General features: G+C 52.2%; 4 protein-coding genes across 36 annotated transcripts in view; 1 reads left to right on the top strand and 3 right to left on the bottom strand.

The window, feature by feature from the left end:
• LOC128082657 (transcription factor SPT20 homolog) overlaps positions 1-1,112 on the top strand; it is a 98,725-nt gene extending 97,613 nt beyond the window's left edge. For 30 of the 32 annotated variants that reach the window (XM_052687038.1, XM_052687041.1, XM_052687037.1 and 27 more), the window contains 3 exons: positions 4-192; positions 343-498; positions 576-1,112. In XM_052687038.1, the coding sequence (XP_052542998.1) occupies positions 4-192; positions 343-498; positions 576-998 (768 nt within the window). In that variant the 3' untranslated portion in view covers positions 999-1,112. The remainder of the gene's footprint in view (positions 1-3; positions 193-342; positions 499-575) is intronic. The other 2 variants (XM_052687039.1, XM_052687040.1) reach the window with 2 other exon arrangements.
• Positions 1,113-2,053: 941 nt separating this feature from the next.
• On the bottom strand, positions 2,054-13,004 carry DHX38 (DEAH-box helicase 38). The gene is made up of 26 exons (XM_052687005.1): positions 12,352-13,004; positions 11,728-11,912; positions 11,475-11,579; positions 10,895-11,054; positions 10,661-10,779; positions 10,443-10,519; positions 10,074-10,229; positions 8,988-9,149; positions 8,797-8,904; positions 7,817-7,929; positions 7,583-7,720; positions 7,144-7,330; positions 6,869-7,054; positions 6,286-6,426; positions 5,996-6,106; positions 5,481-5,597; positions 5,123-5,230; positions 4,897-5,009; positions 4,138-4,346; positions 3,900-4,054; positions 3,668-3,823; positions 3,458-3,592; positions 3,249-3,374; positions 2,802-2,897; positions 2,436-2,557; positions 2,054-2,310 (listed from the first exon to the last, which is right to left on the bottom strand). The coding sequence occupies exons 1-26, from the start codon at positions 12,672-12,674 to the stop codon at positions 2,226-2,228; spliced, it is 3,693 nt and encodes a 1,230-aa protein (XP_052542965.1). The 5' UTR covers positions 12,675-13,004; the 3' UTR covers positions 2,054-2,225.
• A 1,299-nt stretch (positions 13,005-14,303) lies between these two features.
• Positions 14,304-17,695, bottom strand: DHODH (dihydroorotate dehydrogenase (quinone)). The gene is made up of 8 exons (XM_052687057.1): positions 17,424-17,695; positions 17,021-17,220; positions 16,754-16,836; positions 16,212-16,399; positions 15,743-15,856; positions 15,253-15,406; positions 15,021-15,180; positions 14,304-14,902 (listed from the first exon to the last, which is right to left on the bottom strand). The coding sequence occupies exons 1-8, from the start codon at positions 17,634-17,636 to the stop codon at positions 14,848-14,850; spliced, it is 1,167 nt and encodes a 388-aa protein (XP_052543017.1). The 5' UTR covers positions 17,637-17,695; the 3' UTR covers positions 14,304-14,847.
• A 378-nt stretch (positions 17,696-18,073) lies between these two features.
• IST1 (IST1 factor associated with ESCRT-III) lies at positions 18,074-26,048 on the bottom strand. 2 transcript variants are annotated; one of them, XM_052687058.1, is made up of 10 exons: positions 25,812-26,048; positions 24,927-25,024; positions 24,098-24,278; positions 23,743-23,830; positions 23,333-23,416; positions 22,829-22,939; positions 22,053-22,253; positions 21,524-21,616; positions 20,407-20,455; positions 18,074-19,319 (listed from the first exon to the last, which is right to left on the bottom strand). In XM_052687058.1, exons 2-10 carry the CDS (start codon positions 25,012-25,014, stop codon positions 19,120-19,122), a joined length of 1,095 nt encoding a protein of 364 aa, XP_052543018.1. In that variant the 5' UTR covers positions 25,015-25,024; positions 25,812-26,048; the 3' UTR covers positions 18,074-19,119. The 2 variants fall into 2 exon arrangements, with proteins under 2 accessions (XP_052543018.1, XP_052543021.1); XM_052687061.1 differs by lacking the exon at positions 25,812-26,048 and adding an exon at positions 25,562-25,586.
• Positions 26,049-26,090: the final 42 nt, after the last annotated feature.

The following is a 26,090-nucleotide window of genomic DNA, read 5'->3' as shown; positions in this document are numbered from 1 at the left end:
CAGCTGAAGGCTCAGAAGGAGCAGAACCGGACCCTGCAGGAAAGCCTGGAAAAGCAGCAAGAGGTGCTGACAGCCACCAAGGCCAGGGAGATGCAAAGCTTGCAGCAGCTCAGTAGACAGAAGCAGACAATCCACGACCTACAGCAGAAAGCAGCCTCGAGCAGAAAGAAGATGTCAGAGCTGCTAGAGCAGGTGATGGCAGGAACAGGGCAACCACACGATGCAGCTGGCTGCCATGCAGCTCCCTCTGCCTCAGCAGCAGGACAGAGCCCTGAGCGCTGGCCCGGGGTGCAGCTCCATCTTCCTGTCTGGCCACTCCCAGACCCACCCTTTTTCATGCAGGTGGAGGAAGTGGCATCCCTGAAGGCAGAGCTGGCCCAAGCCCAGAGAAAGATAGGCCACAATCTTCCACTCCTTGGTCGTTATGAGGAAGAGAGGCAACAGCTCCACAGGGAACTCAAGAAGCAACAGAGGGCCCAGGCGCAGAGCCAGCAGGAGGTAAGCATGACCTGAGCCTTCCCACTAGGCACCTGTGCTAAGCCTGCATGTCTCGTCACCCCTCTGTGCCACTGCAGGCCCGCTCCTTCCAGGAGCAACTGCAAAAGCTGAGGAGCCAAGTTCAGTACTGGCAGGAGTTACACCAGGACACTCAGCAAGCTCTGGCTAGACGGGAAGATGAATTGTCTGTCTGCAACGCAGAGATGGATTTCAAGGAAGAATTCATCAAGGCCATGAGACAGGCTCAGGCCAAGAACAGACGGAACCACGGCCTAAGGGCAGGAGGATTGCAACCTGAGCCCCAGGCACCGCTGAAGGACAGATGCTGGCCTACAGGCAGGGCAGAGGTGGAAAGGCCAAGCCACAAGTGGGCTGACTGCAGAGCCAACACCAAGGGAGGAGGCGGTGGCAGTGGGTCTGTAAGCAGCAGCATGCCAACATCTTGTTCTTCTTTAAGTAGTCCACTTTCCTCTGTTGCTAGAAAGGTGCCCTCAGTATGACACTAAGTTTCTGTCCAGACTGCTGAGGTAATGGTTCCTTCATTCCAGAACAGCTATACCAAGACATAGGCAACTGCAGACACAGCTCAGCCCCAAAGGCTGCTGCCTCCACACAGCTCTGTTCATGCACCTTCCTTCTGCCCTGGGCATGTAGAGGCTGAGTAGAGCACACGAGTTCACACACAGCACAGAGTATTGTTTTTTTTAGGTAAAAGCCCTGCATGCTTCCCACACCCCAGCCTGTTCTAATAGCAGTAGGCTGCACCAGGACAGGAATCTGATGCTGATCAATAACAGCCAGAGTGTGAAAGAGCAGATGTAAGAAGCCTTACACAAGTAGAGGGGAGCCGATGGCTGCCTTCTCACAACTAATTCAGCCTACATCTCATTTTCAGGCAGTCAAATGAGAAACACCACCACAAGATCCAGCAGCAAGTCAAACAGACTGCAGAGTTCACAGGCGAAAACCAGTAAGTAATGAACACGGGGAGCGGGTCTGAGCACTTACTGCCACCCACAGGGGTGCATGGGACAGATGAACTGCTGGATTACCCAAGTTCCTGCAAGGCCAGCAGAGCAAGGCTGTCTCTCTGCACCAGTACCTCACCTCACCTTATCTCATTTCCTCTGTTTGTCCTCCAGACATCTTCAAGACACACCGGACAGCTTGCATGTGGAAAACACATACTTCAGAGCTAGAACACACGTACAGTACCACAATCATGAGCAGATGAAGGTGAGGAGAGTAACAGTCAACCTGGCCCAAAACAGTGCTAAGCTGATGCTCATTTGTGTACAGGGACAGCTAGGCACTAGCTGCCTGCCCAGGATACAGGTCATAGAAGACTTGCCTTTGCAGTAGTCCAGGCCAGAGCTGGGTCAGGCACAGGTTGTTTTTGTCCTTCATGTCAATGTAATTCTTTGCCTTGTCCCGGGCTCTACAGGGCAACGACCTGACTGCACGAGCCCTGCAGAACTTGGCAGGGCTGTCTCTGCCTGGAACTCACCTCCAGGACAAGAAGTGACACAAAACAACAGAAGGGTTAAAGACTGACAACCTTTAAACAAATAAAATTATTTCTCTTCTGTAGCAAAAATAATACGCAGCATCAAAGCCTTCTTGGGCCACGGGCTGTAGAGAGCCTCATAGCAGTCAGAGGAACTGAGCCCTAAAACTCAGCAGCTCCTGGGAAGTCTTTATGCCTCGAAGCAGTGAGCACTCCCTTCTCAGAGGCCAAAGCGGGCCGGGGTGCGTCGTGGCGTCAGGGGCTCCCCCTGCTCCTTCCGTCCAGGCGTATAGATTTTAGTACATCTGCCAGGAAAGGACAATGGTGATCAGTGTAAGATGAAAACAACTCTTGCGCTAGGAACACCTGTGGGAAAGTTGGGATCCTCCGTGCAGCTCTTAAGCAGGAAACCCACAGTGTCAGCACTCACCTTGCGCTGCCTAATGGGTTACGGCGCTCCTGCTCCTCCCGGCGGGCACGCAGCTGCTCCTCAGCCAGAGCCATCTCCTCCTCCATGGCAGATGCTTCCTCCTTTGCACGTCGGCGGTTTTCCTGCAGTAAAGGAGCAGCAAATCAGGAACAGGTAGAGACCCGCACAGCAGCAGACTTTCCACAGGCCCACAACCCTGATCTCTCTATGTAAAAACAAAACAAAAAACTAGCTCGAACTTCCTCCACCGTAACAGGTGTGCAGCGGGGCTGTATGCAGCAGGAACTCCACCCAGGCACACACTCTCCCTTCCAGTGTAGTAGCCCGCTGTTTGTCTCCCATTAGCTCCTGGAAAGGAGAATTCACCTGACGTGACTTGCCAGCATGTTTGATACTGTAGAACATGGGGCCCAACTCTGCCAGCCACTCTCCATCCACAGCAGTGACACACTGCATGTATTCCTGCGGTAACAGAAGATCCAGTTAGCAAGATGACAAGGGCCTGGGCATCACTGACAGAGCCATGGCAGCTCCCTCCCTCCTCCACTTCTTGATGGCAGTTGTCCTTTCCGGACAATTCCTCCTGACTTCAAAAGCTACAACCTGAAGTTAGTGAGACTAAAAGACATCCCACATAAGCCAGGAAGATATCACAAAAGGGACAAGACACTGCAGACTACACAGATACATCCAGTTGCTAGAGATGAGAAAGGCTGAAAACGGGACCTTCCTAGATTCTACTATCAAGGCAAAGCTTCTCAGGTCCCTTGGAGCACAGCTCACCCTTCATGCTAGCCCTCAGCTCAAGTTTACCTTGGTGGTCATGACCAGCTCATGATATACAATGTAGTCTGGCGTGTAGCCCATTCCAAAGAGGGAGCTGGTGGGGTGCAGGTGGCAAGGCATGCCTGTACGGATATTGACGTACTCCCCAATGCCCTGCACAGGAGAAGTGAGGTTAGCACACCCATTCCCAGTGGAGAGGGTCTCTTATCACCCAGATGAGCAGAGACCCCTCTCACTTTCAGCTTTGCAGCTTGATGGAAGTACGCAGCACAGATACACTTCCTGACAACATCCCAGTCAGTACCACAGGATGCAAGGCTCATGCGCTGCTGCACCATAATGTCCTTGAGCTGGGCACGCACCTCTCGCACCTGCACAGAAACACAACAGTCAGGTCCCTCTCCCATGTAAGGCTCCTTCTCCAAACCTCATTGCCACAGCCTCACTTTCCGCATGGCCTTGGCATGAATGAAGTGCTGGTTGCACCACAGAGTAGAGTAGTTGTTGTTCTTCCACTGCAGGTAAACGTTCAGGTAAGTTAAGTGATCACTCTCTGGGACAGCAAATTTCTCCCGCACTTGGTCGCTCTCTTCTTCTCGGCCCTGAAGAATAAGCAAAGAACACGTCAGTCAAGAGTGCAGATGAAGGCGCCAAGCTGCTGAAAGATCAAACAAGTACCTTAGGCCGATAAAAGATGGCAGGCACAGACAACATGGAAACAATGAGCAATATCTCAGAGCTGCAACCCATGTCACATGACACAATGAGCATTTTGGAGAGTGCAGGATCCAGTGGGAACTCCACCATCAGACGTCCTGTAGAGGTCAGACCACCTGGAGGAATACTGTAATAATCAGCAGGTGGGCAGGTCCTAGCAGTTGTGTGTGAGCTGACAGCCCACCCCTGTAGCCAGTACCTGTGTTATCCAGGGCCCCCAGAATCCACAACTGGTACATGGAGTTGAGCATGTTGTCCTCAGGGGGCGGATCCATGAAGTGGAACTGCAGCAGGTCTTGTACCCCCAGGGATTTGAGCAGAAGCACTACATTGGCGAGGTTGGTGCGCTGGATCTCAGGCACCGTGGTTGTCAGCAGCTCATTCTTGTAGGCGCTCTGGGTGTAGAGCCTGGGGGAAAGATGCCAAGAGCCTTCCCCTCCCCTTCAGGCCACTGTGTTCCTCACTGAATGACCATCCATTCCCAACTCCAGCAGGCACAGCACAAAGCAGCAGCTCTGCACTCACCCATGCCGACAAGCAGGACCCTAAGGAAGTTCTTCCTCAGGCCACCATGCAGCCTCCCCAGCACATAAGAGCACCTGGGCTGCAGTGCAAAGGTACACCTCTCTCAAACACAGTCTTTCCCTGGGTACAAACCAGCCTCAAAGAAAAGCCTTGAGAAAGCTGCCTTTGGCTTGGCTATTAACCTGAGAGCATTAAAGCATCTGGTTCAGCAAAGATGGAAAGAGTCACAAGTGAAAACTGGCAAGGGAAGAAATGAGAGCATACTCTGCAGAGACGCTGGGTCCAAACCAAAGCCTCAAGGCCTGTCCAGAAACCTCATACCCACAGTAGGCTCAAGACAGTGAACAGCTAGCTCTTCAGTGAGGAAAAAAATACGTAGCCAGATGTCCAGACATGAATTATGATAAGAATAGAAACACCAGTATGAGCCTACCTGAAGCAGTGACCTGGGCCTGTTCGGCCAGCTCGGCCAGCTCTCTGATTGGCATTGGCTTGACTGATGGGGTAGATCTGCAGTGCATCCATGCCTATACGGGGATTGAAAACCTGGAGGGCGCAAGGAGAGCAGACTGAAGAAAGAGAAAGGCTGGGTCACTGTCACAGAGCTCAATCAACCCAATGCCAGAGATCCATGGACAGTATAGGAAACCTTTGCTTACCTTCAGCTTGCAGTATCCAGAGTCAATAACAAACATGATACCATCCACTGTCAGTGAGGTCTCTGCAATGTTAGTGGCAACAATGCACTTCCTGACCCCATCTGGAGCCTGCAAACATACCACACATCAGTCAAATTCCTTGGGCAACAGCCTCTGCACCACTGAGGAAGACTGCAGAGCAGCCATAAAGAACTTAGAACAACATGGGTGACTTCTTAGGAAGTTAAAGTGGGCACATGCTTTCCCTTGCTCTATAAGTACCACACAAAAGACATCTCTGCACCTCTCCCTCATGCCCAGTAGCCTTCCCTGTGCTAGTTTCACCTCTGCCCAGTCCCATCAGAGTACACATCAGCACCTTCTGGAATATCTTGGCTTGTAAGTCCGATGGCAGCTGAGAATAGATGGGCAGTACAGCAAGTGCAGGTGCCTTCTCCAGCTCCTCAAGGTGCTCCACAATTTGTTCTGAAGTCACCTAGACACAAAGAGGAGTGTTAACATACAATTAAGAAAATAGGACTCAGAATCGCAGAATTGCAGGGGTTGGGATGGACCTCAAGAGATCAAGTCCAACCCTTTTCCACAGGCTGAAAAGACCCAGGTTACTCAGCCTTTCCTCATCCATGAGATGCCCCAAAGGCCCTTTATCATCCTTGTGGCCCCCTGCTGGACTTCTAGGAGATCCCTGTCTTTTTTGACCTGGAGAGCCCAGAACTGGACACAGTAATCTAAATGTGGCCTCACCAGGTCAGAGTAGAGAGGGAGGATCACCTCCCATGACCTGCTGGCCATCGTTTTTTAAAGGTGCCCCAGGATAACATCAGCTTTATTGGCAACAAGGGCACACTGCTTGCTCATGGCCAAACAACTCACCTCAATATCCTCCTGACCAGGCATGAAGACAAGGATATCTCCAGGTGCACCAGACAAATGGACCTGCAGAGCTTGTTTCACCGCAGCCTCCACATAATCCTCTTGAGGTGTCTGAAAGACACAGTTCACATTAGACACCAGTAATCTCACCTGCCCCACTTTGTGTATAGGACTGCATCATAACATAGCTATCCCTTGTCTTTCCTCTCTGATCACTGTAGAGCGGGACATACCTAAGTTACAACCCTTACAACCCCTTCACAACACAAACCCTACTGTATTGACCATACCTTGCTGAAAAGAATATCAACAGGAAAGGTGCGCCCAGGAATGTGGAAAATGGGAACATTCCCAAAAAAAGAGGCAAATTTATCAGCATCCATGGTGGCAGAGGTGACAACAAGCTTCAGATCTGAGCGTCGTGCTACCACCTAGAAAACAGATGAAAAGGACAATAAGCAAGTGGTATTTGTACATGGGTCTAGGCTTCTTCCATCACTTCTGAAAAAAAAACAGCAAAGGGCTGAGCTTCCACTGTACTCTAGAAACACTAACCACTAATGCCATGGTACACCAACACACACTGTTCAGTTAAAAAGACAGGCTGTCCCCAGCTGAGAAAGTCTTACACTGGCAAACACCTCTGTATCTAGAGCTACTTTATACCAGCAAACCTTTGGCAGCACACTAAGGGGGAGATTTAAGAAACGGACAAGATGTCTAAGCAGCAAGCGCAGTCAGAGATGTGGCAGTCTCTGTTCATCATCTCTGCTCTGACCTGGGAGAAAAGCACTGTCCCTGCCAATATTCTGCCCTAATACCAGCTCAAATGCCCTATGTTGCTGTCTTCCTGTTGTCCGGGCTCACACACACCTCCCGAAGCAGGCCAAAGAGCACATCAGTATTGAGCGAGCGCTCGTGTGCCTCATCCATGATGATAGCACTGTAGTTGTCCAAGTCAGCCTCTCGTAGCGACTCACGAAGGAGGATCCCATCTGTCATGTATTTGATTATTGTGTTCTCTGACGTGCAGTCTTCAAAGCGGATGGCATAACCCACCTGGGGGGGCAGAGATATCAGCAAGTCTTCAACAGCCCTGCACACGCACTGCCGAGAGGCTGCACGCCTCCACATGCTGCCACTCTCACCTCCTCTCCCAGGCGCACTCCCATCTCCTCACTGACCCGCTTGGCAACTGACATGGCTGCCACTCTGCGGGGCTGCGTGCAGCCAATCATGCCATAGTCTGTGTAGCCATCCTCATGGAGGTACTGCGTCAGCTGAGTTGTCTTACCACTCCCCGTTTCCCCTACCACAATCACAATGCTGTTGTCCCTGAAGAATGGGAAACAATATGTATTCATATACCACAGAGACAGGCTTCTGCGTTCATAGCTCTGGATGGCCACCCAAAAGCTGTCCTACTTTGGCAGGAAAGCTGCTATCAATCATATAAAGCAATAGGCCGTTTTCTGAGGGTACAGCTTCCAAACAGAACACATACCTAAGTGAATTTCTCACTTGGGATCCAGAGACGTAAGCCAAAGCCCCAGGGTTGCACTGTGACCAGTCTCCTATCAGTCATACCTGAGGATGGAAAGCAGTTCCTGCTGCACAGCAAAGATGGGCAGATATTGTCTTTGCTCCAGAATTGACTTCTTCTTGGCAAACTCGCTCCTCGCTTCACTTTTTTCTTTCATGTGTTCAGCAAACTTCTGCTCAGTCCTAAGGAAACGTGAGAAGTCTTGAAGCTGTCTCCTCACACACCTTGCCTACAGCATAGGCACAACGCCACTAGCTAGGCAGACCAAAAGCTCCTACCTGTAATCCACTTTGCCATCTTCTGTCACCATTTCATCCTTCTCCTCCTCCTTCTTGATCCCCATAATGTCTCCCAATTTTGTGCCTGCCAGCTCCCAGTGTTTATGCTGAGCCTGAAAGCGCAAAGAGCAGTGTAAGTACCACAGTGGGGACTGAAAAATCATTCTCCTCCTGTCCTACTTCTAAGGCTAGATAAGCATGTTTGCCTCAATCCCCTAGTGCTAAAGGAGAGAACACACACTCCATTCCCTATGTCAAGTCTCCTTCTTCCAAGCAAACTGGGGCAGAACTTTTTTTAGGCATTGGTCTGGATAAAGACACAACATGCACAGGATGATCAACAGCCCTCTAAGACAATTGTTTCAGCTGCTGACCCTTCCATTAAATTTACACTTAAATACACAAAAATCTGAACCAGAGCTAATCTTCCTGCTCTTGACAGGTACTCTCACCATTCTGTTTTCTCTCACATTTGATATCAGGACTTCCTCCTTTCCACTCACAGTTTCACATTCAGTTTACTATGAACATATCTATGCTTTCCTAACCACTACCATGTAAGCTTTAGAGAAAATCCCTCTACTAGGGAAACACCCACAAAGACTAATATACTACTTTCCTGTATATTCTTCCTCAGAACTCTTTTGCTGAGACACGATAAGATCTGTCCTGCTACCACACTGAATGATGACCGTGCCTGAGCTACACTGTATTCTCCCACTTGCTCTTCTCTCCCCAGTCCAAATGCCCTTCGGATCAAACTCCCCTGTGCAAATGCACAGTGATTAACATCCCAGGCAGTGAGTAAGGAAGTCACAACAGCTACTTGTGAGACAATGGAATGAACTGGACTAACAGCATATATCAGATCACACAAATATGGGGAACACCTTACTACTACCACCAAAGCTTGTATTCTACAAAGCCCAAACAAAAGCAGTGAGGCATTATATAACACAGATAGTGAGGTCTCAGCATACCCTTTTACGCTCCTTTTGCTCCCTGTGCTTGCGCACCAATTGGCTGCCCTTTCGGGCTATGATGGCCAAGTCAGAAGTGGCATCCTTTACCGGGATGACTGGCTCTGGCTAGAGGAAAGAGGCAGTGCTTCAGCACAGAGCTCACATCTGCAAGGCTCCCCATCGTCGGCACCATTAGCCACAGCTTCTACCTGTTTTGTGAAGACTATCCTCCCATCTAGGAAAGGAGGCACCAGATTATGCACCAGCAGATGCACTTTGGCTGAGTTATCCTCTTCGAAATCTTCGTCCACTTCAATCCGATGAACCACTCCACTGGTCAGCATGCGGTTTGTCTCCCAGCGCTCGTTATCCTGCAGGAAAGAACGTATCAGAAGATTTTAACTATTACCTCCGTTATCCAAAACCCAGGAACCACACATTACCCAGACCAATTCCGAGGCAATAAATCAAGCAACACAGCTAGCTGCAAAGCTCTACAGGACCGTGACCAACTGAGGATGGCTTAACTTACTCTTAGAAGAGAAAGTTAAAAGTGCCTAGCTACTGAAGGCAAATCTGTAACTGACTACAATACACTCCGCAGTTACGGCACATAGCTTTAAGCACTGAAACGATCCAATGCCGCATCTGCTGTCTTCCTTCCCCAAAAGGGAAAGAGCTGGGACACCCAAAGAGAAAAATAAGCAAGCCAGGAATGTGGAGAACATTGAAGGTTTTAGGCTACAGAGCCCACAAATAAGCATTAGGAAAGAAACATAACTAAAATAACAAAATAACTGAAGACAAGTATGGGAAATGGAGACTGGCCACAGAACTGTCAACACAGTCAACACAACTGTCTCAAAGGAAATGGAAGGCAAACAATCTACATCCCTACCATACGCTGAATATGCTAGAAAGCCTGGAGACAAACCTACTCTTATGCTGAGGGAAGCAGCTCTCAGAGTCCACCGGAGGAACAGCAGACAGTCCTAATAACGTAGCATCTGCACCCTATATAGCATAGCCCTCCAAATTCCTGCAGCCCTGAACACCCATCTACTGCAGTCTCTCTAACTATAAATTCTGACTCGTGCAGGAGATGCAGGACTGCACTTTCCAAAGGAACATAATAACAATGTTTTTTTTAATGAGCCTATCATTTGGCACAGACCAGGACAAAAACAACCTTCTTCTATCTCTTAGCCAAACCCACCAACAAATGGGTCACTCGAGGCAGCAAAACAAGCAACCTCCACACTTTCAGAGCAGCCAGCTCCACATCTTGCCCCTACCTCATTGATCTGCCGCCGCTGTGCAGAGATACGCTTCTGCTTCTGCTTGTGTAAGTGCTGCTCCCGCTTCTTCACATACTCATCAGAGGAGTAGGCCAAGGGGTTGTGAAACTCATCATAACCTTCATCCATCATATACCAGTCCCGGTCCGCTTGCTAGGAGGAGAGAGATGCAGCACTGAGCTGCGTTGCTTGCCCAGCTGGGTAGACTCTGGTCCTCACCCAGCCACTGGGAGAAAGCTGACTAGCACCAGTGACCAGGTGCAACACCAGCGGCAGACCCAGGCCCTGCCGATGCTTTGATCTAAGTGGCAGCAGCCAAGAGCCTGCTATCTACTGAACACCCTGCTCCCTGTTCGGGCTTCTTACCCGTTGGTCATCCTCCCACTGCTGGCGTTCTTCCTCCGTCTCAAAGGCAATGCCCTCCTCTCCATCCTCACGCCGCCCTAAAGAAGGTGAGATGGTGAGAACAGGCCACCAGCCCCACCAGGCTGTTGCATGTGGAGCAAATCTCACAAAACCTGTCCTTCTGCTACACAGGGATTCTGTCACTGTCCAGCCTCAGCAGCCCACTCTAGGCTCCTCACCTCTACCTCTGGACAGTCGTGGTGTGGACCCCAGGTGTTTCCGGTCGTCGGCCCACTCATTATATTTGTAGGATGGGGTGGGCAATGGTGTCTTATCTGAATACCTGCTCCTTACAGACCTGAGAAAACAGCAGAAGACAGAAATCAGTGCACGAAGACAGATATTCATCTTACATGTACCCTTCCCTTTCTTGCAGATCACCAGATCACAGATTGCACACCCGGCTATGATACCTGTCCCGGTCTCTCCGATCTGTGTCCCGCGATGCCCGGTGGCTGCGCTCTGAGTCTCGACAGGAAGGTGTGGGTGAAGGAGATTCCCACTGTGAGCGGCGAGAACTGCTGTAACTGCTATCATCCTCCTCCCAGCTGGAGCGAGATGGCGTGGCTGCATCTAGCAGAGGAGATTGAGTTTGACACAGTGTTCACACAGTGATCCTAAGAACCTAAGGCCACTTTACACCTCCTAACAGGGAGCACAGAGAGGGTACCCATCGGCTCTCCTTCTAAAGGTGTTTGCACACATCAACTCCAAGGAAAATTGCCAGAGGACCACATCTCTTATCACACAGACTCGGAACAGACCCCGCTGGGCAAAGACTGGCCAGATTTTCACACAGACCTGGCAGATCACTCCCAGTCCCAAAATCTTAGAAGAGCATGGAGTTTTATGTGTGTTCTAACCACAAGTCTTAAAAAACATGGACTTCTTCACTTGCACTCATACAAACAAAAACAGCAGAACCCCCCCCTCAAATTAAAAACCTTTTCTTGTTAGATCTCTTCTGAGGTCTCTATCAAGTCCTGCTCCTACCTTTGGGACGATGCTTGGGACTCTCTGGTTCACTCCTCCTGCTGTTCCGCTCCAATGAGCCATCTCTTTCTGATCTGCTACTGTGACGACTTTTGTCCCAGTCCTCTGTGGACAGAAAACAAGCTCAGGCGCCCTGTGTACAAACAAACTTCCCAAATCTGCCCTAAAAAATATACTGAACATTAGTCAAGGGCAACAAAGAGAATAAAGACTGAAACCTAAGCAGAAAGTAACAAAAGCCTCAAGAAGTTACCACGGTCCCGTTTACGATCGTGGTCTCGATCCCTACTGTGCTCCTTCTTCCGTTCCTTCTCCTTTGAGGAGGCAAAGACACCGTGTTCACGACGCTCCCTTTCCCGCTGTCGGCTGCGTTCCCAAAACTCCTCACTGACACCACCTGTGTAGGACGGTGTTTCCACATGGACAGAACGGTAATGCCTAGAGAGGTAGAACAGAAGTTAAAAACATTCCATAATGCTGAGGAATAGCTGGTTTCTAACTCGTCTCCTGCAGTTCTAGTCCTGATCTCTGCTACAGTAGAAGCATGTGGTTGAGACTGCTCTCTCTCGCACAATATCCCGGCTTTCAGACATAAGCACTTCTAAGCAAACTGCTGTTTCCAAAGATCTGGAGGCAGAGGTGACGTGCACAGGGCGACAGGCGTTTGCAGGCCCGGTAGCATCTCAGAACATTCCTAGCGTAACAACTCAGGGTGGGCACCAATCAGATAGTTCCCAGACGTCCTCAAATCCAGAGACTTGAATCCCACAGCCCCTCTCCGGGGCCGGGGGTAGAGATTCCCACAGCACACGGCACGCAGCTGCCGCCACGCTCACGCCAGGCACCAGCAGCGCGCGGCGGCCCGCAGAGAGCCCACCTGTCCTTGCGGGCGCCGCGACGTCTCCGATCATCCTCCTCGTCCTCCTCCTCATCGGGGCTGCCCGCCTCGTCGCGGCCCTCCTCCCAGTCCCTGTAGGAGGACACCCGGGACCGTTTTCCGCTCGTCCCTTCCTCCTCACGCTCGCGCCGCTTCTGGGCTGCCAGCACGTCCAGGCCCAGCAGCGAGGCCCGCGGCGCCGGCGCCTTGAAGATGTGCTGCTCGGCGGCGGCGCTGCGCGCCCGCGGGACCAGCCCGCCCGCCTCGGCTTCGGGGCCGGTCCCGGCCAGCCGGTGCAGCGACGCCTCGCCGGCCTCGGCCATCGGTGCCGGTCGCTACCACGCTGCGGAAGAACGGGCTGCCGGGCCGCGGCGGGGACGCATGAGGCCTACGGGGAGCCGCTGCGCGCCACGCAGGGCCGACCCGACCCCCTCCTGCCAGCAGTCGCCTCAGCGACCGCAACCCAACCCCGAGAGCGCCGCCACGGCCGCCCCACAGCGCTCCGCGAGAACCGCTCTAGGCCTCGTGCACCATAGACAGAACGGGCGGAACTTGCAGGCGTCCCAGAGACCATAGAGTCCAACCGCCACTACACGGGCGGCCCGCGGCTCCCTCGGCGGACTTCCGGCACGGTAATCCTACGACACCACGAGGGCGCGACCGGAAGAACGCGGGGCCGGAGCGGAAGGGGCGGAAAGGGCCCAGGGCGGCGACCGTTCGTTGTGCCACCGGCAGCGCTTTGTCCCTCGGCGTCTCGGAGAGGTAAAGGCGGCGCCGCGGCCCCAGCCCAGGACGCCGCCCAGCTGTCCCCGGCTCGCAGGTGTCCTTCCGGGGCAGGTGAACCAGGAACCAGGAGAACCTTCTGACTGGGCCCAAACGCAGTGCGGGGCACGGCGCGGCCTAATGGCTCGGAGCCGTGAGCCTCAACAGTACTTCGAGAGGTGCCGTGCAACTTCATTATAGCAATAGACAGCGCTGTCCCACCTTCCCTCTGCAGCCATCCCGGCTGGGTGCAAAGCGACTTCTGACTGTGCCCTGGAGCCAGTCTGGCTGCTTCGAGGCTGGCTTGGCCGAAAGCACAGGCCGGAGGATGGGCTGCAGCCCTGGTCTGCTTGCGGGTGCACAGATCACAGCCCACACCCTGGTATAGTCAAGCACCACCATCCTCAGGGTAAATGCACAGCTGGAAGGCATAGAACATCTCCACAGCCATAGAACATTTCTCACAGATCAGCAGCAGAGCACAGGCAAAAGCACTGTAGGACACACAACTTCCCCACGGTCAGAAGAACCAACTTCAGTCCAGGCGAACAAGTGCATCCCAGGATTGTGTCCAGATCCAGCATATGAAAGCCAATGGTAAGATATCCCTGTTAGAACTGCAGACAGCACTGTGTCAGAACCAAGGCATCTGAGAAATAAAGGGAATGGTTCAGGGTACACAGCACCAAAGAGAGCAAAGGTTATAGACAGCCATGGGTCAGCACTCATACCCACTCTTGTGAAAGGCTGCTCCTCAGGACCATGAACAGGTTTGGTGGAGCTCAGCACTGTCATACAATCCCACGGCACAGGATGGTGGGGTACTGCTGCAGAGGGAACACTACATCCTCACTAAAGGACAGGCAAGAGACTGCTGGAGGTCCAGGGTGAATCAGCAGTTGCTGCCAAAAAGCCCCAGAGACATAACTGTCAGCTTCCAAAGGAGTGAGAAAATGGGGCCTTTCCGTAACAAATGATAGAGCAAAACCACAGCTGTCTGAGCAAGGGGGAAAAACAGCTCCTGACATCTCCTGGAGGTGAGGGCTCCAGGTACAGCTGGGAACATCACAATGAAGCCAGACACGGACCAGGATACAATACAATACAGCACACAGATCCCTTGGCTGACAGCTAACCATGTCCCTCAAGTCTGGGCAGCTGAAGGGGGGGCAGCAGAGCAACACACAAGACAAGGTAAGAGAAATGTTTATTAACTCTAGGTCAGGATCAGGACCCACAGGTTATTAAAGCACTGTACAGACAGCAGATGAGGACAAGTGAGGAGAGATGCCACTCCAAAGGCTGTAGTGCGTGACCCAGCACTAGCCAGAGTGAGCTGAAGAGGTTCCAGAACTGAAGGGCAGAAGGGATACCCAACACAGTGCTTGGGCTCTGGTCAGTACTGTAGGGAAGGCAGGCACAAGACTGTTCTATCACTCCACAACCGGCCTTCCTCAAGGGCCTTTTTTGGCCCCAGGGGAACCTGACCACCACTTGCTTCTGCTGGGGAACACAGCCCACAGGAAAGCCAAAAGCATAGCCCTGGGCAGTCGCATTAGTACAGAGACCCCTTCCCCAGCTCCCCACCAGTACAGCCCCAGTTCCTCTTACTGACCCTTCTCAAGAGCCAGGACCAGGGCATTGGCTCGGTCCCAACCTAACTACTCTGGAAACATCACAGCCATTCCTGGTTTGCCATGGCTCCTCTTAGCTAGGTCTCGATCCTGCAATCTGTCAGCGCCGGTGATCTGCTCCAACTGCTTCCATGACGCTCTTGAACCCTTGTTCCCTAGTCAGAAACAGTGCATGACAGCCTAGCAGCCCCAGCACTGCTGCTCAGCCCCAAAGTGCCAGTGCTCATGTGCAGGCATCCAGCTGCCACAGCCTTTCCTGGGCCCCTTGCTCACCTCAGCAGCTCCTCCAGCTCCCGTTTCACGGCCCCCACCACTGAGGGCCCAAGGTACACTAATGCTGTGTACATCTGTACAAGCGAAGCTCCAGCACGGATCTTCTCCAAAGCATCACGGCCACTGCTCACCCCACCCACCCCAATGATGGGCACCCGGCCTGTGGGCAAGTACAGAATCAGGACAGTAGGGGTGAGGACAGGATGCACCCCGAGCCCTGCCCTGCCCCTACCGTGGGTGAGGGCATACATCTCCCGCACTGTCTGTGTGGAGAGCTCCCGCAGGGGCTTCCCACTGAGACCCCCAGACTCCAGGCGCTGTGTGCTCTGGAGGCCACTGGGGCGACTGATGGTGGTATTGCTGACAATCAGTCCATCCACACCAACCTGGAGGAGGCAGTAATGTAAGGCCCCAGCTGCTGTGAACAGCTGGGTCAACAAACAAGCCAGGCTGGATGTTCCCCAGCAACATACCCAGCAGTTGTCTCGCACTACCTGCAGTCCCAGAAGTCTGGTGGGATGCACACAGACCCTCAGCCTTACAGCTAAACTGAATGTTGTCCCTCCAGCCAGCCAGAACTGCAGGTCTGCTGTCCCTTCAGAGGGACCAGGACCACTGCTGTCTGGCACCATGCTCACGCAGAGCAACAGGAGCAGAGAAGACTCAGCTTCTCAGCAGCCTCCCCTTCTTACCACCACTGTGCTGGGCCCCCATCCCCTCACCTCACACACAACACCAGCTATGTCCTGCTTGTCCTGCTCTGTGAGATCCGGGGCAATCTTCACCAGCACGGCTGGCTTACGCTCACATGGCAGCATGTCCCTCTCTGCCAGCACCTGCAGCAGGACACAAAGGAACAGTGTTTTTTGGGCACCACCTGTACCCACAGCCACAGGCAGCACAGTGTCAGGCCCTTTTGTCCCAAAAGCACAGGGCCTGGGGTGTACAACACACACGAGTTGAGGGCCCAGGCAGAACTGTGGTTACTTGTGATGCCATGATGTAGGTGGCTTGCAGGAGCAGAACACAGAGCAGTGCGTCACTGTTCACCTGCCTCTTCCTGGAGAAGAGCAATCCAGCACACAACACTGGCTCACAGATTCAGTAGTTGGCCAGAGGACATCTTGGTGGCTTTGCACACCAACCCAGGAAGCCTCTCTCCTCCCTGCACTGCAGGTGCTCCTCACCCACCTTGGTCAGCAGGTCCCGCAGCTCAGCCTTGCCCTGAAGGTCCCGCAGCCCCGGAGTATTTGGGCTTGACACATTCACAACCAAGTAGTCAGCCAAGGGGCCCAGCTTCTGGACTCCAGCCACGTAGTCAGCTGCAGCATCTGTAGAACTCTTGTTCTTGCCCAGGTTGACTCCAAGAGGCATTCCCACTGGAATGCAGACATGCCTCAGCCAGTACAGAGGGACCAACCACCACCCAAGAGGCCAGAGCACTGGACAAAGAAAGGTCCTAGACCAGCTAAAAACCGAGGTGTGAGGATGAGTTTCCTAGAGCTGGAGCTCAGACCATCCTCCAGCCACAGGAGCGTTGCTGCAGCAGCTGGCCCAGTCAGCATTTCCCAGCACCACTGTCTCCATACAGACCACTCAGAGAGAGTGCCCTTGGAAACCGCCCAGCTGGAGCCCTATTGGCTTTGCATACCTCCTTTGGCCTGCAGCTAGCTTGATGTCCCCCAAATCCATTCCGCCAATCCCTAGAGCAAACCCTTACAAACTTGTCTCACCAGTTGTGAGCTTGAGCTGTGCCTCCTGGCGGGCCCGCAGCCTGCGCTCCACCACAGCATGGCCATGGCTGTTGAATCCATATCTGCACCAGAAAAAATGAGGCTCAGGGCCAGGCCAGTGCTTAGCAGGCCTAGGCAGGAAAAGAGAGCAACAAGGGGAGCTCAGCACACTCAGTCCAGCATTCAGGTGACAGTCGGGAGCACCCATGGTACCCTCAGCCTCCCGCACCACCAGCAGCCCCTCCCAGCGATTTGTAAAAACCCCACCTGTTAATGACTGCCTCATCTTCCACCAGCCGAAAGACTCTGGGCTTGGGGTTGCCCTCCTGAGGCTCGGGCGTGACCGTTCCCACCTCCACAAAGCCGAAGCCCATCCTGTACAGCCCGTCCACAGCCTCGCCGTGTTTGTCAAAGCCAGCCGCCAGTCCCAGCGGGTTGCGGAACCGGAGCCCGAGGACGCGCACCTCCTGCGGGGAAGCGCCAGTACGGCAGCGGCAGCAGCCCCGGATGTTTCTCCCGCACGTAGCGGCCCCGCGATACCCTCACTGCCTGCCACCCGGGGCCACCCCACGAGCCCCGCCAGGACCCTCCGCCGTCGGGCACGACTCGGCCGCCTCCCCCGGCCGCCCGCTCCCCCCCACGCCTCGCCCTCCCGGCCGCGGAGCCGTACCAGCATGGGGCTGTCGGGACGGGCGGGCGGCAGAAGCCCGAGAGCGGCGGCGCGCAGGGCCAAGCCGTGGGCGGCCTCCGGGGGGACGGCACGGAGCGCGGGCATCACCGCCGCGGCGTAGAGCCGCTCGTCGCCCGCCGCCAGCGCCGAGCCCAGCAGCAGCAGCCCGCAGCCTCCCAGCGCCGCCGTCAACAGCCGCAGGCGCCGCCGCATGAGCTCGGCGGCCCCGCACCCGACCCGCGCCCTCTGCCACGCGTCCCCTCGCGCGCGGCGCCACCCCGCCCCGGCAGAGCCGCTTCCTGCAGTCAGAGCGCGCGGTTGGCGGAGGACGGCCCGTGCGGCCAATGGAAACACAGCAGGACGCCGGGCGGGCGGCCGGAAAGCGAACGGAAGCGGCGCCAGCAAGGGGCGGGGCCCGCGGGAACGGCTCGCGTGGGTCAGCGGCGGTGAGACCGGGCAGGTGAAAGAACGGGAAGGCACGAATCCGGCGGCGGATCTTCGGCCACGGGACGTAACGCGCCGGTACCGACCCTTCTCTCCCGCACACGCACGTACTCAACCCTGCCCCCGCCTCCCCCCCGGGGCCCTCCGACGCGCACATGCTCAGAAGGGCCGCACCGCAGCAACCAAAGGCAGCCGGAGCCCGCAGCTACAGCTGCTCACAGCCCATCTTTATTAGGAACTAATCTTAAGATACAAATCAACCAAAAAAACTTCAAAGAAAAATAGTGTGTTATGTACAGATACGTACAGAAGAGCGTACACCGCATTCAGCAGCACCTGCCCCTGAACAGCACCGCCTGACAGAAACCAACCACCGCTCTACAAACAGCTCTGCCTGCATCCCGCCAGAGGCTTCCTGCCACCCTCCTGTGCCACTGCCGGATGCCCAAAGACCAGCTCTCCACAGCTTTGGGAGACCCTGCAACAATGGAGCAGATACAGCCCACGCTGCAGCGCCCCGCAGGTCCACCCTCTGCTCTCTCCACACATACTTCCAGCAGGTTGTGTGAACGCACTGCTGGAGCAGCAAACAGTACCGTGCTGCTCCCGTGTCAAAGGGGAGCAGCCCCCCGCACACAACGCAGCAACAGCCGCAGTGGGCTCCCTGAGTGTTCACCCAGTCTGAAGGAGGGGTTTCCAACACAAACTGCAACCAGTGCCAGCCGAAGGATGGCGCTAGGGTAGCACAAAACCCGTGTCCACTCACAACAGTAATTCCTGCCTCTGCCCCAATTAGTTAAAAAAAAATCTTACCACAGAGAGAAATATATATATATATATCACCCTGACCATACATACCATAAAGCAGAGCAGGGCAGCTGGTACATAACACTCCTTTTGAGACGAGAAACATGAGAGAAAGCCCTTTCAACCTTTATCACCCTTCTCTGTGGAAGAGAGCACAGAGCTGCCACAGAAACAGCCAGGAATGTCAATCAAGCAAGGCCTTTCTCTATAGCTACCTAGATTGGTTGGAGCTGTTCCCTGCTTTCATCTCTTAAGAGTCTCCACAGTTCAACTCCTGGAGCAAAAGGACTGGGAAAGCATCAGCATTTGGTTTAAGTACAGCAGGAAGAGAGCTCAAAAAGAAGTGTTCATTTGAGGTTAATACAGGAAACCATTTGAAGGGAGAGTGTTTCAGAGAGAAGTCACAGCTCCTGCCCTTTTCACTGGAGCTATAGCCCAATCAGTCTTATGTTTTCTTCTTTAGCTCCTCAAATCTCCGAGAAAGATCATCAAAGTCAATGTCTTCAGAGGCAGAAGAATTGGCACCAGCAGATGCTGTTGGTAGTGTATCTGGCACAGAAGGTAATTCAGGCAACACAAAATTATCAATGGTATTAGGAGGTCCAACTCTTGGTTTTGGAGAAGCTTCAGGCTTAGGTCCAGGCCCTGTTTAGAATAAGAAAGAAAAAAAACAAAAAACAAAAAACCAATTTTACCCCACTCACCATCACATTAATCAGGCCAAAAGACAGAGGCACACAGAACACTGCTCTACAATAAGGCAGTACCAGTGATCAGCATTAACACAGCTTCATCTCTGTTAAAGACTCAGTGGGGGGAAAAAGTTCACATGGCTGCAAGGAGCTGCAAGGTCACCCCATCCTACAACGTACTGCAGACTTCCACTCTGCTGCCCCAGGTGAGCTGCGGGGCAGCGCAGCTGCAGCTCCTGCACACCTTTATCAGCTGCACTGCACATCCCAATTTACTCCATTCCAATTCCACCTCCTACAGACCCATAGGTACCAAGGTATCTTATGCTCCTATCACCCAGATGTTAAACAGAGATGTAGCAATTCCACTGCAACCATATCTCCATCACATACCAGCACCACTTCCCAAAGGATTGTCAGGAATCCTTGCTGGAGATAGCAAGTGGCAACTGAGTTCAAAACCTGCTCTGACCTGATCAAATGCTAGAGGTAACAGATGCTTTCAAAACTTACAGAGAAGAAGTACACTGTGCAAGACTGGAGAGATTAACTGTGATCCAATTACAGTGCCTGAAGCACATCACAAACATTCAAGTAGATGGATAGAGAGAGAATAACTCTCTCACCAGCTATGCTCGGCTGCATTAATATGAACTTATCTACCTCTTAGTGCCTGCTTTTTTCTTTCTGCTCCTGAAGAATATATTGCTTATGTTCTACAAAAATGTATTATTTAAATCCATTGCTTTCCCATTTTCTTCTGCAAACTTCTGAATTTGGTCTGACAAGTTAGCTTAAGCTAGAAACCTAGTTTAACTTCAAAGCTGAACTAATTCTTAAGTTCCTCAGATCCTCCCTGTGTGAGAAAATACTCTTCATTGCGACCAGCACCCTCTCCAAACTCAAATCCTGCTCTCAAGATATGTCAAGTTGTACACATTGTTCCACGAGTAGGGAAAGCCTACTCACAAGGACACTAAGACCCCAAGCTAACCACAGCTCCAAACCACCTCCAGTTTCCCACACCTCGCCATACTCACCTGCCACCGATGCAGAAGCAGCATCCTTGTCAGCATCAGGCTCATCAATCTGAAAAAGGCTCTCTGTTACTATAGCTCTCCCATCCAGAGGCACAGAATGCCAGAGTCATACAGGCAAAGCTCATAGGCAACAGCAGCTACAGTCATGCACATGATATTCCCCCCCGCCCCAAAGGAAAAAAAAAAAAAACCAAACCCTGATTTCCAGGACACTCAGAAGAATCTGACTCTCCTTCCAAGGAGGCAGTGCTTCCATTTCCCTCCCTCTTTGTCAATCAAAGCAGCTTCACTGGCAACATTCCGGAACCAGATGAATGGACTATATCCAATAGCAGATTTAAAAATATTTCTCAAGGACAAGAGCAAGAGAAGACTGTTCTCTTCCCCCACAATAATACAGCTACTGCTTACTTTCACAAGCAATAGATAAGCCCTTGTGACCAGCAGTGATGAAATAAAGGCATCTTGGGTCTTGGATTGGTGGGAAAAAGGCCCAAAGCACGGTCGGTTTTGCTGGGAGAACTCTCCCTTCCTGGTGGGCTGTCAGTGCCACCTATCTCTACCAAGCTAACAGCTCCTGTGCCTGCATCCCCTGGACTCAAAGGCTTCTGTGCAGCTAGTGCACACAGATACTGAGCTATGCTCATTCCTATTCAAGGTTTGCAGAAACAAGTGCATCACCAACAGCAAAATGAGAGGCATGATCACAAACTCCAGGAAACAAAAATACAGAAAATAATCAACACTCCAGAATCTCCATTCTTATCCCCAAGGACTGAGAAAAGTCTGCCTAAAAAGACTGAAGGTGGTAATCCCATCACGTTACAAAAAATGGGATGTGTGGACTCTGCTTGTCAAATGCTTATCATATTAATAATGCCGTTAAAAAAAACAGTCTTGGCTTTCACAAATTTTAGTTGCAGAGGAAAGAACTTTTCACAAGTTCCTCTCATCACATGTACTCAGCTATTCAGCCAAAATCAATACCAAGCACCACCCCAAAAGCTCCAAAGAAGTTGAACAGTGTGCTTAACCCTTGTATTTTCTGTAGCTACCACTGCCCTGTTCTAGAGTTTCCCTCTGCTGCCTACAGCAGTGATTCACCTCAGGCACTTACAGATTCATATGTTGGTGGGTTTGCTGGAATTGGTGGTGGATGAATGTTAGTAAAAGGCTGGTAGGTTCCCACTGGCAGGCCGTTGAAGTTCTCCTGTACACAGAAAAATTAAACAGTCAAATACCAGCCAATTTGTCTGGGAGAGGCTCCACAGGACACAATACACCTACAGCTGCTAGGAGTCAGATATACATGCAGACAAGTATCCAACTTGGTATGGTTTATGCTCGCTAAGAGAAGATTCTCAGGCATTAGTCAGACACAGTCACTTGCAACCAGCTAACAGGACTATTAGTTATTCTAAAGAACAGCAAAACTAACACTTCACGTCTCACAGCATTATAAGCGACAGGCCAGAAGCTTAAAATTCAGCTGCCAAGAACTTCTATCCCATTTAGTCTCACAGTAACAAGATGGCCTTCTGTCACATAAAGCTACAAGGCACAGACGCTTTCCTATCAGCAGGTGTGGGGCATCGCAGTCAAAGCTGTCCAGAGAAAAAGGGCCTGCTGAAAACAAAGGCTCTTACCAGTCCCTTTGGAGGTGGATAGGAGAAAGGAGGATTTGTTGACGGCATGGGCATAGGCATCGGCACAGGCAGTAAACCATCAAGACCAACCAGCGGGGCTGTAAATCCACCACCTCCTCCCCCTCCATGGCCACCTTTCTTCACATCATCTGTGAACCCCACATCAATCAGATCTGCCTCAATGCCTGCAGGGGCTTCAGCCTGGAAAGGAAAGAGGAAACTTTTCAGATCACAACCTTCTGAACAGCATTAGCTGCAACATTTGTCACTGGAAAAGATGGGACAGGAACAGAAGGACAGAACAGATAATAACCTTATTAACGAGAGTCAGAAAGGAGACCAGACAATAGCAACTGTAGGACTTTGGGAAGCAGAAGGGATCCTGCTATGCTAAGGCTGTCTAGAAGACATCCAAGTGAAATTACCATAAACTCTGGTGCTACACCATCATCTTGTGCTCCACAGCACTAACAGGAAATTTCACTGTAACACAGAAGGGGACCACAGACTTGCATGCATCTCACTCACCATCACCACCGAGTCAGGTTCATAGGGAACATTGTAGTTCTTGGCAATTTCATCTCACTCACCATCACCACCGAGTCAGGTTCATAGGGAACATTGTAGTTCTTGGCAATTTCATCTCACTCACCATCACCACCGAGTCAGGTTCATAGGGAACATTGTAGTTCTTGGCAATTTCATCTCACTCACCATCACCACCGAGTCAGGTTCATAGGGAACATTGTAGTTCTTGGCAATTTCATCTCACTCACCATCACCACCGAGTCAGGTTCATAGGGAACATTGTAGTTCTTGGCAATTTCAATGAGGTATCTCTCTACCAGAATCTTGGGAGGTGCCTCCACACTCAGCTTGTGCATCAGCTGAAATACAAGGGTGCAGAGGTGCTCATCAAGAATAGTGCAGAATGGCAGGGCTCAGTCACAGCCAGGGTCACCTGCTGTGGGGAGCACAGCACAGTCTTCAGGAGCCCTTTCCACCCAGCACAGCACTGCAACGGTAGAGGCTTTTGGCAGCCACAAGGCAGGGTTCTAAGCGCTCTGCTCCTCTACACCCACAGGCAAGACAGCTTGTTCCCACCTGACAGGGACATCAACACCATATTTCTGTATTTAGAGGCAAGCCAGTCCCCACAACTGTCCCACCCAACTCCACAGTCAGCCACAAACATCAGCCACCGGCCACATGAACAAGGGGCAGAAATCCACGGCAGATTATCTGTTCTTCCAGCTTTAGCCATTCTACCAGTTCATTACCCTGTCATTAACTGTTCCAATCTGGTTTGTGCGACACAGCTTCCCATACTCCTTGCTGTATTTGGCGCACAGCTGGTCAGCAACCTGCAGCAGGAGAAAAACTCTGTGATCATATACATCCTTGCTTTCCCCCGACCACATATCCCACATTATCTGCAGTTCCCACAGCCCTCTTCACCTCCATTTGCCCAAATTTCTGCCACCAAGTGCACTCAGCTGAGCAGCCTTAGCCACTCCCAAGGCTTCAGGATTGCTTGCACTAGTGAAACCTGGTATGAGGTCTCCATCTGCAGAGCCCCTAAAAATGTCCTCTGCCTCAGTGACAGAGTCCAATGCTAAATCTTCCAATGGTTGCTGGCAGTGCTACCCCCACCCTCCACACACAACAACCCTCAAACAACCCTACTCACAATCTTCAACTCGGCCACTTCAGACTGGAGTCGTGGTGCAGCCCAAATCAGTGTAGACACTGCTTCTGCCAGGCCAGAGTCCAGCTCCCTAAGGATAATAGAAGGAAGTCCTATCTCCACACCACATACTTCACTTTTGTAGCCCTCCAGCTATTTAGCCCTAATGTCCCCAGTCCTTCATGTTAGGCTTCAGATTACTCCCTGCCAGGAAAGGAGAGGTCTCTGGAGGTCCTAGGACACCAAAATAAAAACAGGTGCCCTTCTGTATTCCCAGCCTGATCTCAGCAGTCTCCCTCCCTCAACCCAGGGGGGCCTGGACCCTCTCCCACATAATACCCCTGAGGACAGCGCTTACTTCATGGACTGAATCAAGCCAAAGCGGGCTAGCAGTAGATCGCAGTACAGCTCCAGGATCTCCATGGCCTCCACAAGGTAATCTTCACGGATGATGTGCTCCACACGAATCCTAGCACGCTCATCTTTTCCAGCTGCCAGATAATCTGCAATCTCCTTCCTTGCCTTCTGGGCCAATTCAGCTGCAGCACATATCCCCAAGGCCAGTTACTGTGCTGGCAAGAGCTACTGCCCCTACCACACATACACCCATCACCAACTTCTCTCTCCCCATCAAGCTGAGTAGCACCTTAGTGGAGCAACTGTGTCTTAGTCCTATCACGGAAACTCATAGGAGAAAGGAGAACAGGTTTTTAGCTGCTAGAAAGTCTCCCACACCTTCAATTTCCTTGTAGAGTCAACCAGAACCACGGGGTAAATCTTACCCGTGTCTAATCAGGGCAGAACAGCCAAGCGAGGTGAGTCACCCACAGCACAATTTCCTCGCTGTGTAGGCACAGAAGGCCCAGGAAACAACCTTCTGGGCAAACTTAGATGTCCTTCCACATATAGCACATAGCTGTGACATCACCTTGTCAGCCATATTCTGACACCTGCCAGAAAGCTGTATGGAGACCACACTAGGGCCAGCCTACGCCTCTGGGGTCAACATACCCAGGCACAGTGCAAGGCTGGGATCCAGCAACAAATAGCAAAGGCTATTTCATACTTGGCCAGCAAAAAAAACTTCCCTGACTCCAGGAGGAAAAAAATAAAAAAATAAATCTTCTCCTCAAGTTTCCTGGGCCCCAAAAGTATCCGGGGTCACACCTACCCCCTCAAATACTCACTCTTCTTTTTTTCCAGCAGTTTGAGGCGATTGATGACAAGGCGTAGGTTGACACGCAGGCGCTCAGCCTTGAATCCAGAGCCCAACATGATGAAGTTTCTAGGGGAAGAGAGAGGAAGATCATTGGCACCAGTAACCAGAAAGACACTGGTCCCTGTTTTACTTAGGAAAAAAAAGCAGAATTACAGTACTTCACAACGACAAGAAACATTTGTAAGAAAAATCTTCCCCAGCACTAACACTGAAAGATCTGGCTTGTACCAATGGACTGGGAACAGACTGTTGGATCATGGTAATTTTAAGCACACAGACAGCAGTTTGCATAAATTTACTGCTATTTAGAGTACATACAGATCTTTGAGCCAATCTGTCCAAACATCAGTGCAATTATCAACAACGTACAGTGCCCACTAAAGTCAAATAAACACCAGTACATAAAAATTTGCTTTATATTCACCTGACACCATGAAAAGTTCTGCCCTTCCATAACCTGAATATACAGCTTATATTATATAACTTTATATATAATATAAAGTACATACTATATATATAGTATAAAGTATATATATATATAATACTATATATAACTTTACAGAGCTGCAAGAAAGCCTCAGCGCGAGCCGCACGCTGCCCTACCAGTCCTCGCTCCCGAGTACACCGTTCCCACCACCGCCTGCCCCGTCTAAGGGAACACCTCGCCCCGCCGACGTGAACCTTCCTTGGGCAGGGCTGAGCACCGCCGGGGCGGCCCCATGAGAGGTGCTCCGCCTGAAGGAACACAGAGCAGTGCAGGAGGCCCCGCTCGGCTCCCCCCGGCTGTGAGGCGGTGGGAACAGCACAGCCAGACCCGCCAACCATCCCCTCCGCCGCCCCCATCCCAACTCACCGCTGCCCCGCCGGCTGCAGACTCCTAAAATGGCGGCGCGCGCAGCACCGTCTCACTGCGCGCGGAGGGATCTGCCGGGCCGACGGCTACCCGCTGCGGGCACGGCCGGCCTGCAGCAGCCGCCACCGAGACCGAACGGAGCTGAACGACGCACCGACGCGGCAGCGTCCGGGAAAAGCGACGTGGCGACGGCCGCGAGAGAGCGGCGCAGAGGGACTACGTTACTCGGCGGAGGAACACTTCGTACCCCTCCGCCGCACGTCTCGCTGAACTCCCGCC

The sequence above is a fragment of the Tympanuchus pallidicinctus genome, unplaced genomic scaffold, assembly GCF_026119805.1.
Source record: "Tympanuchus pallidicinctus isolate F22 unplaced genomic scaffold, pur_lepc_1.0 scaffold22, whole genome shotgun sequence".
Classification (NCBI taxonomy): Eukaryota; Metazoa; Chordata; class Aves; order Galliformes; family Phasianidae; genus Tympanuchus; species Tympanuchus pallidicinctus.
Note: the sequence above shows the minus strand (reverse complement) of the source record. Positions and strands in the feature narration are given on the sequence as shown.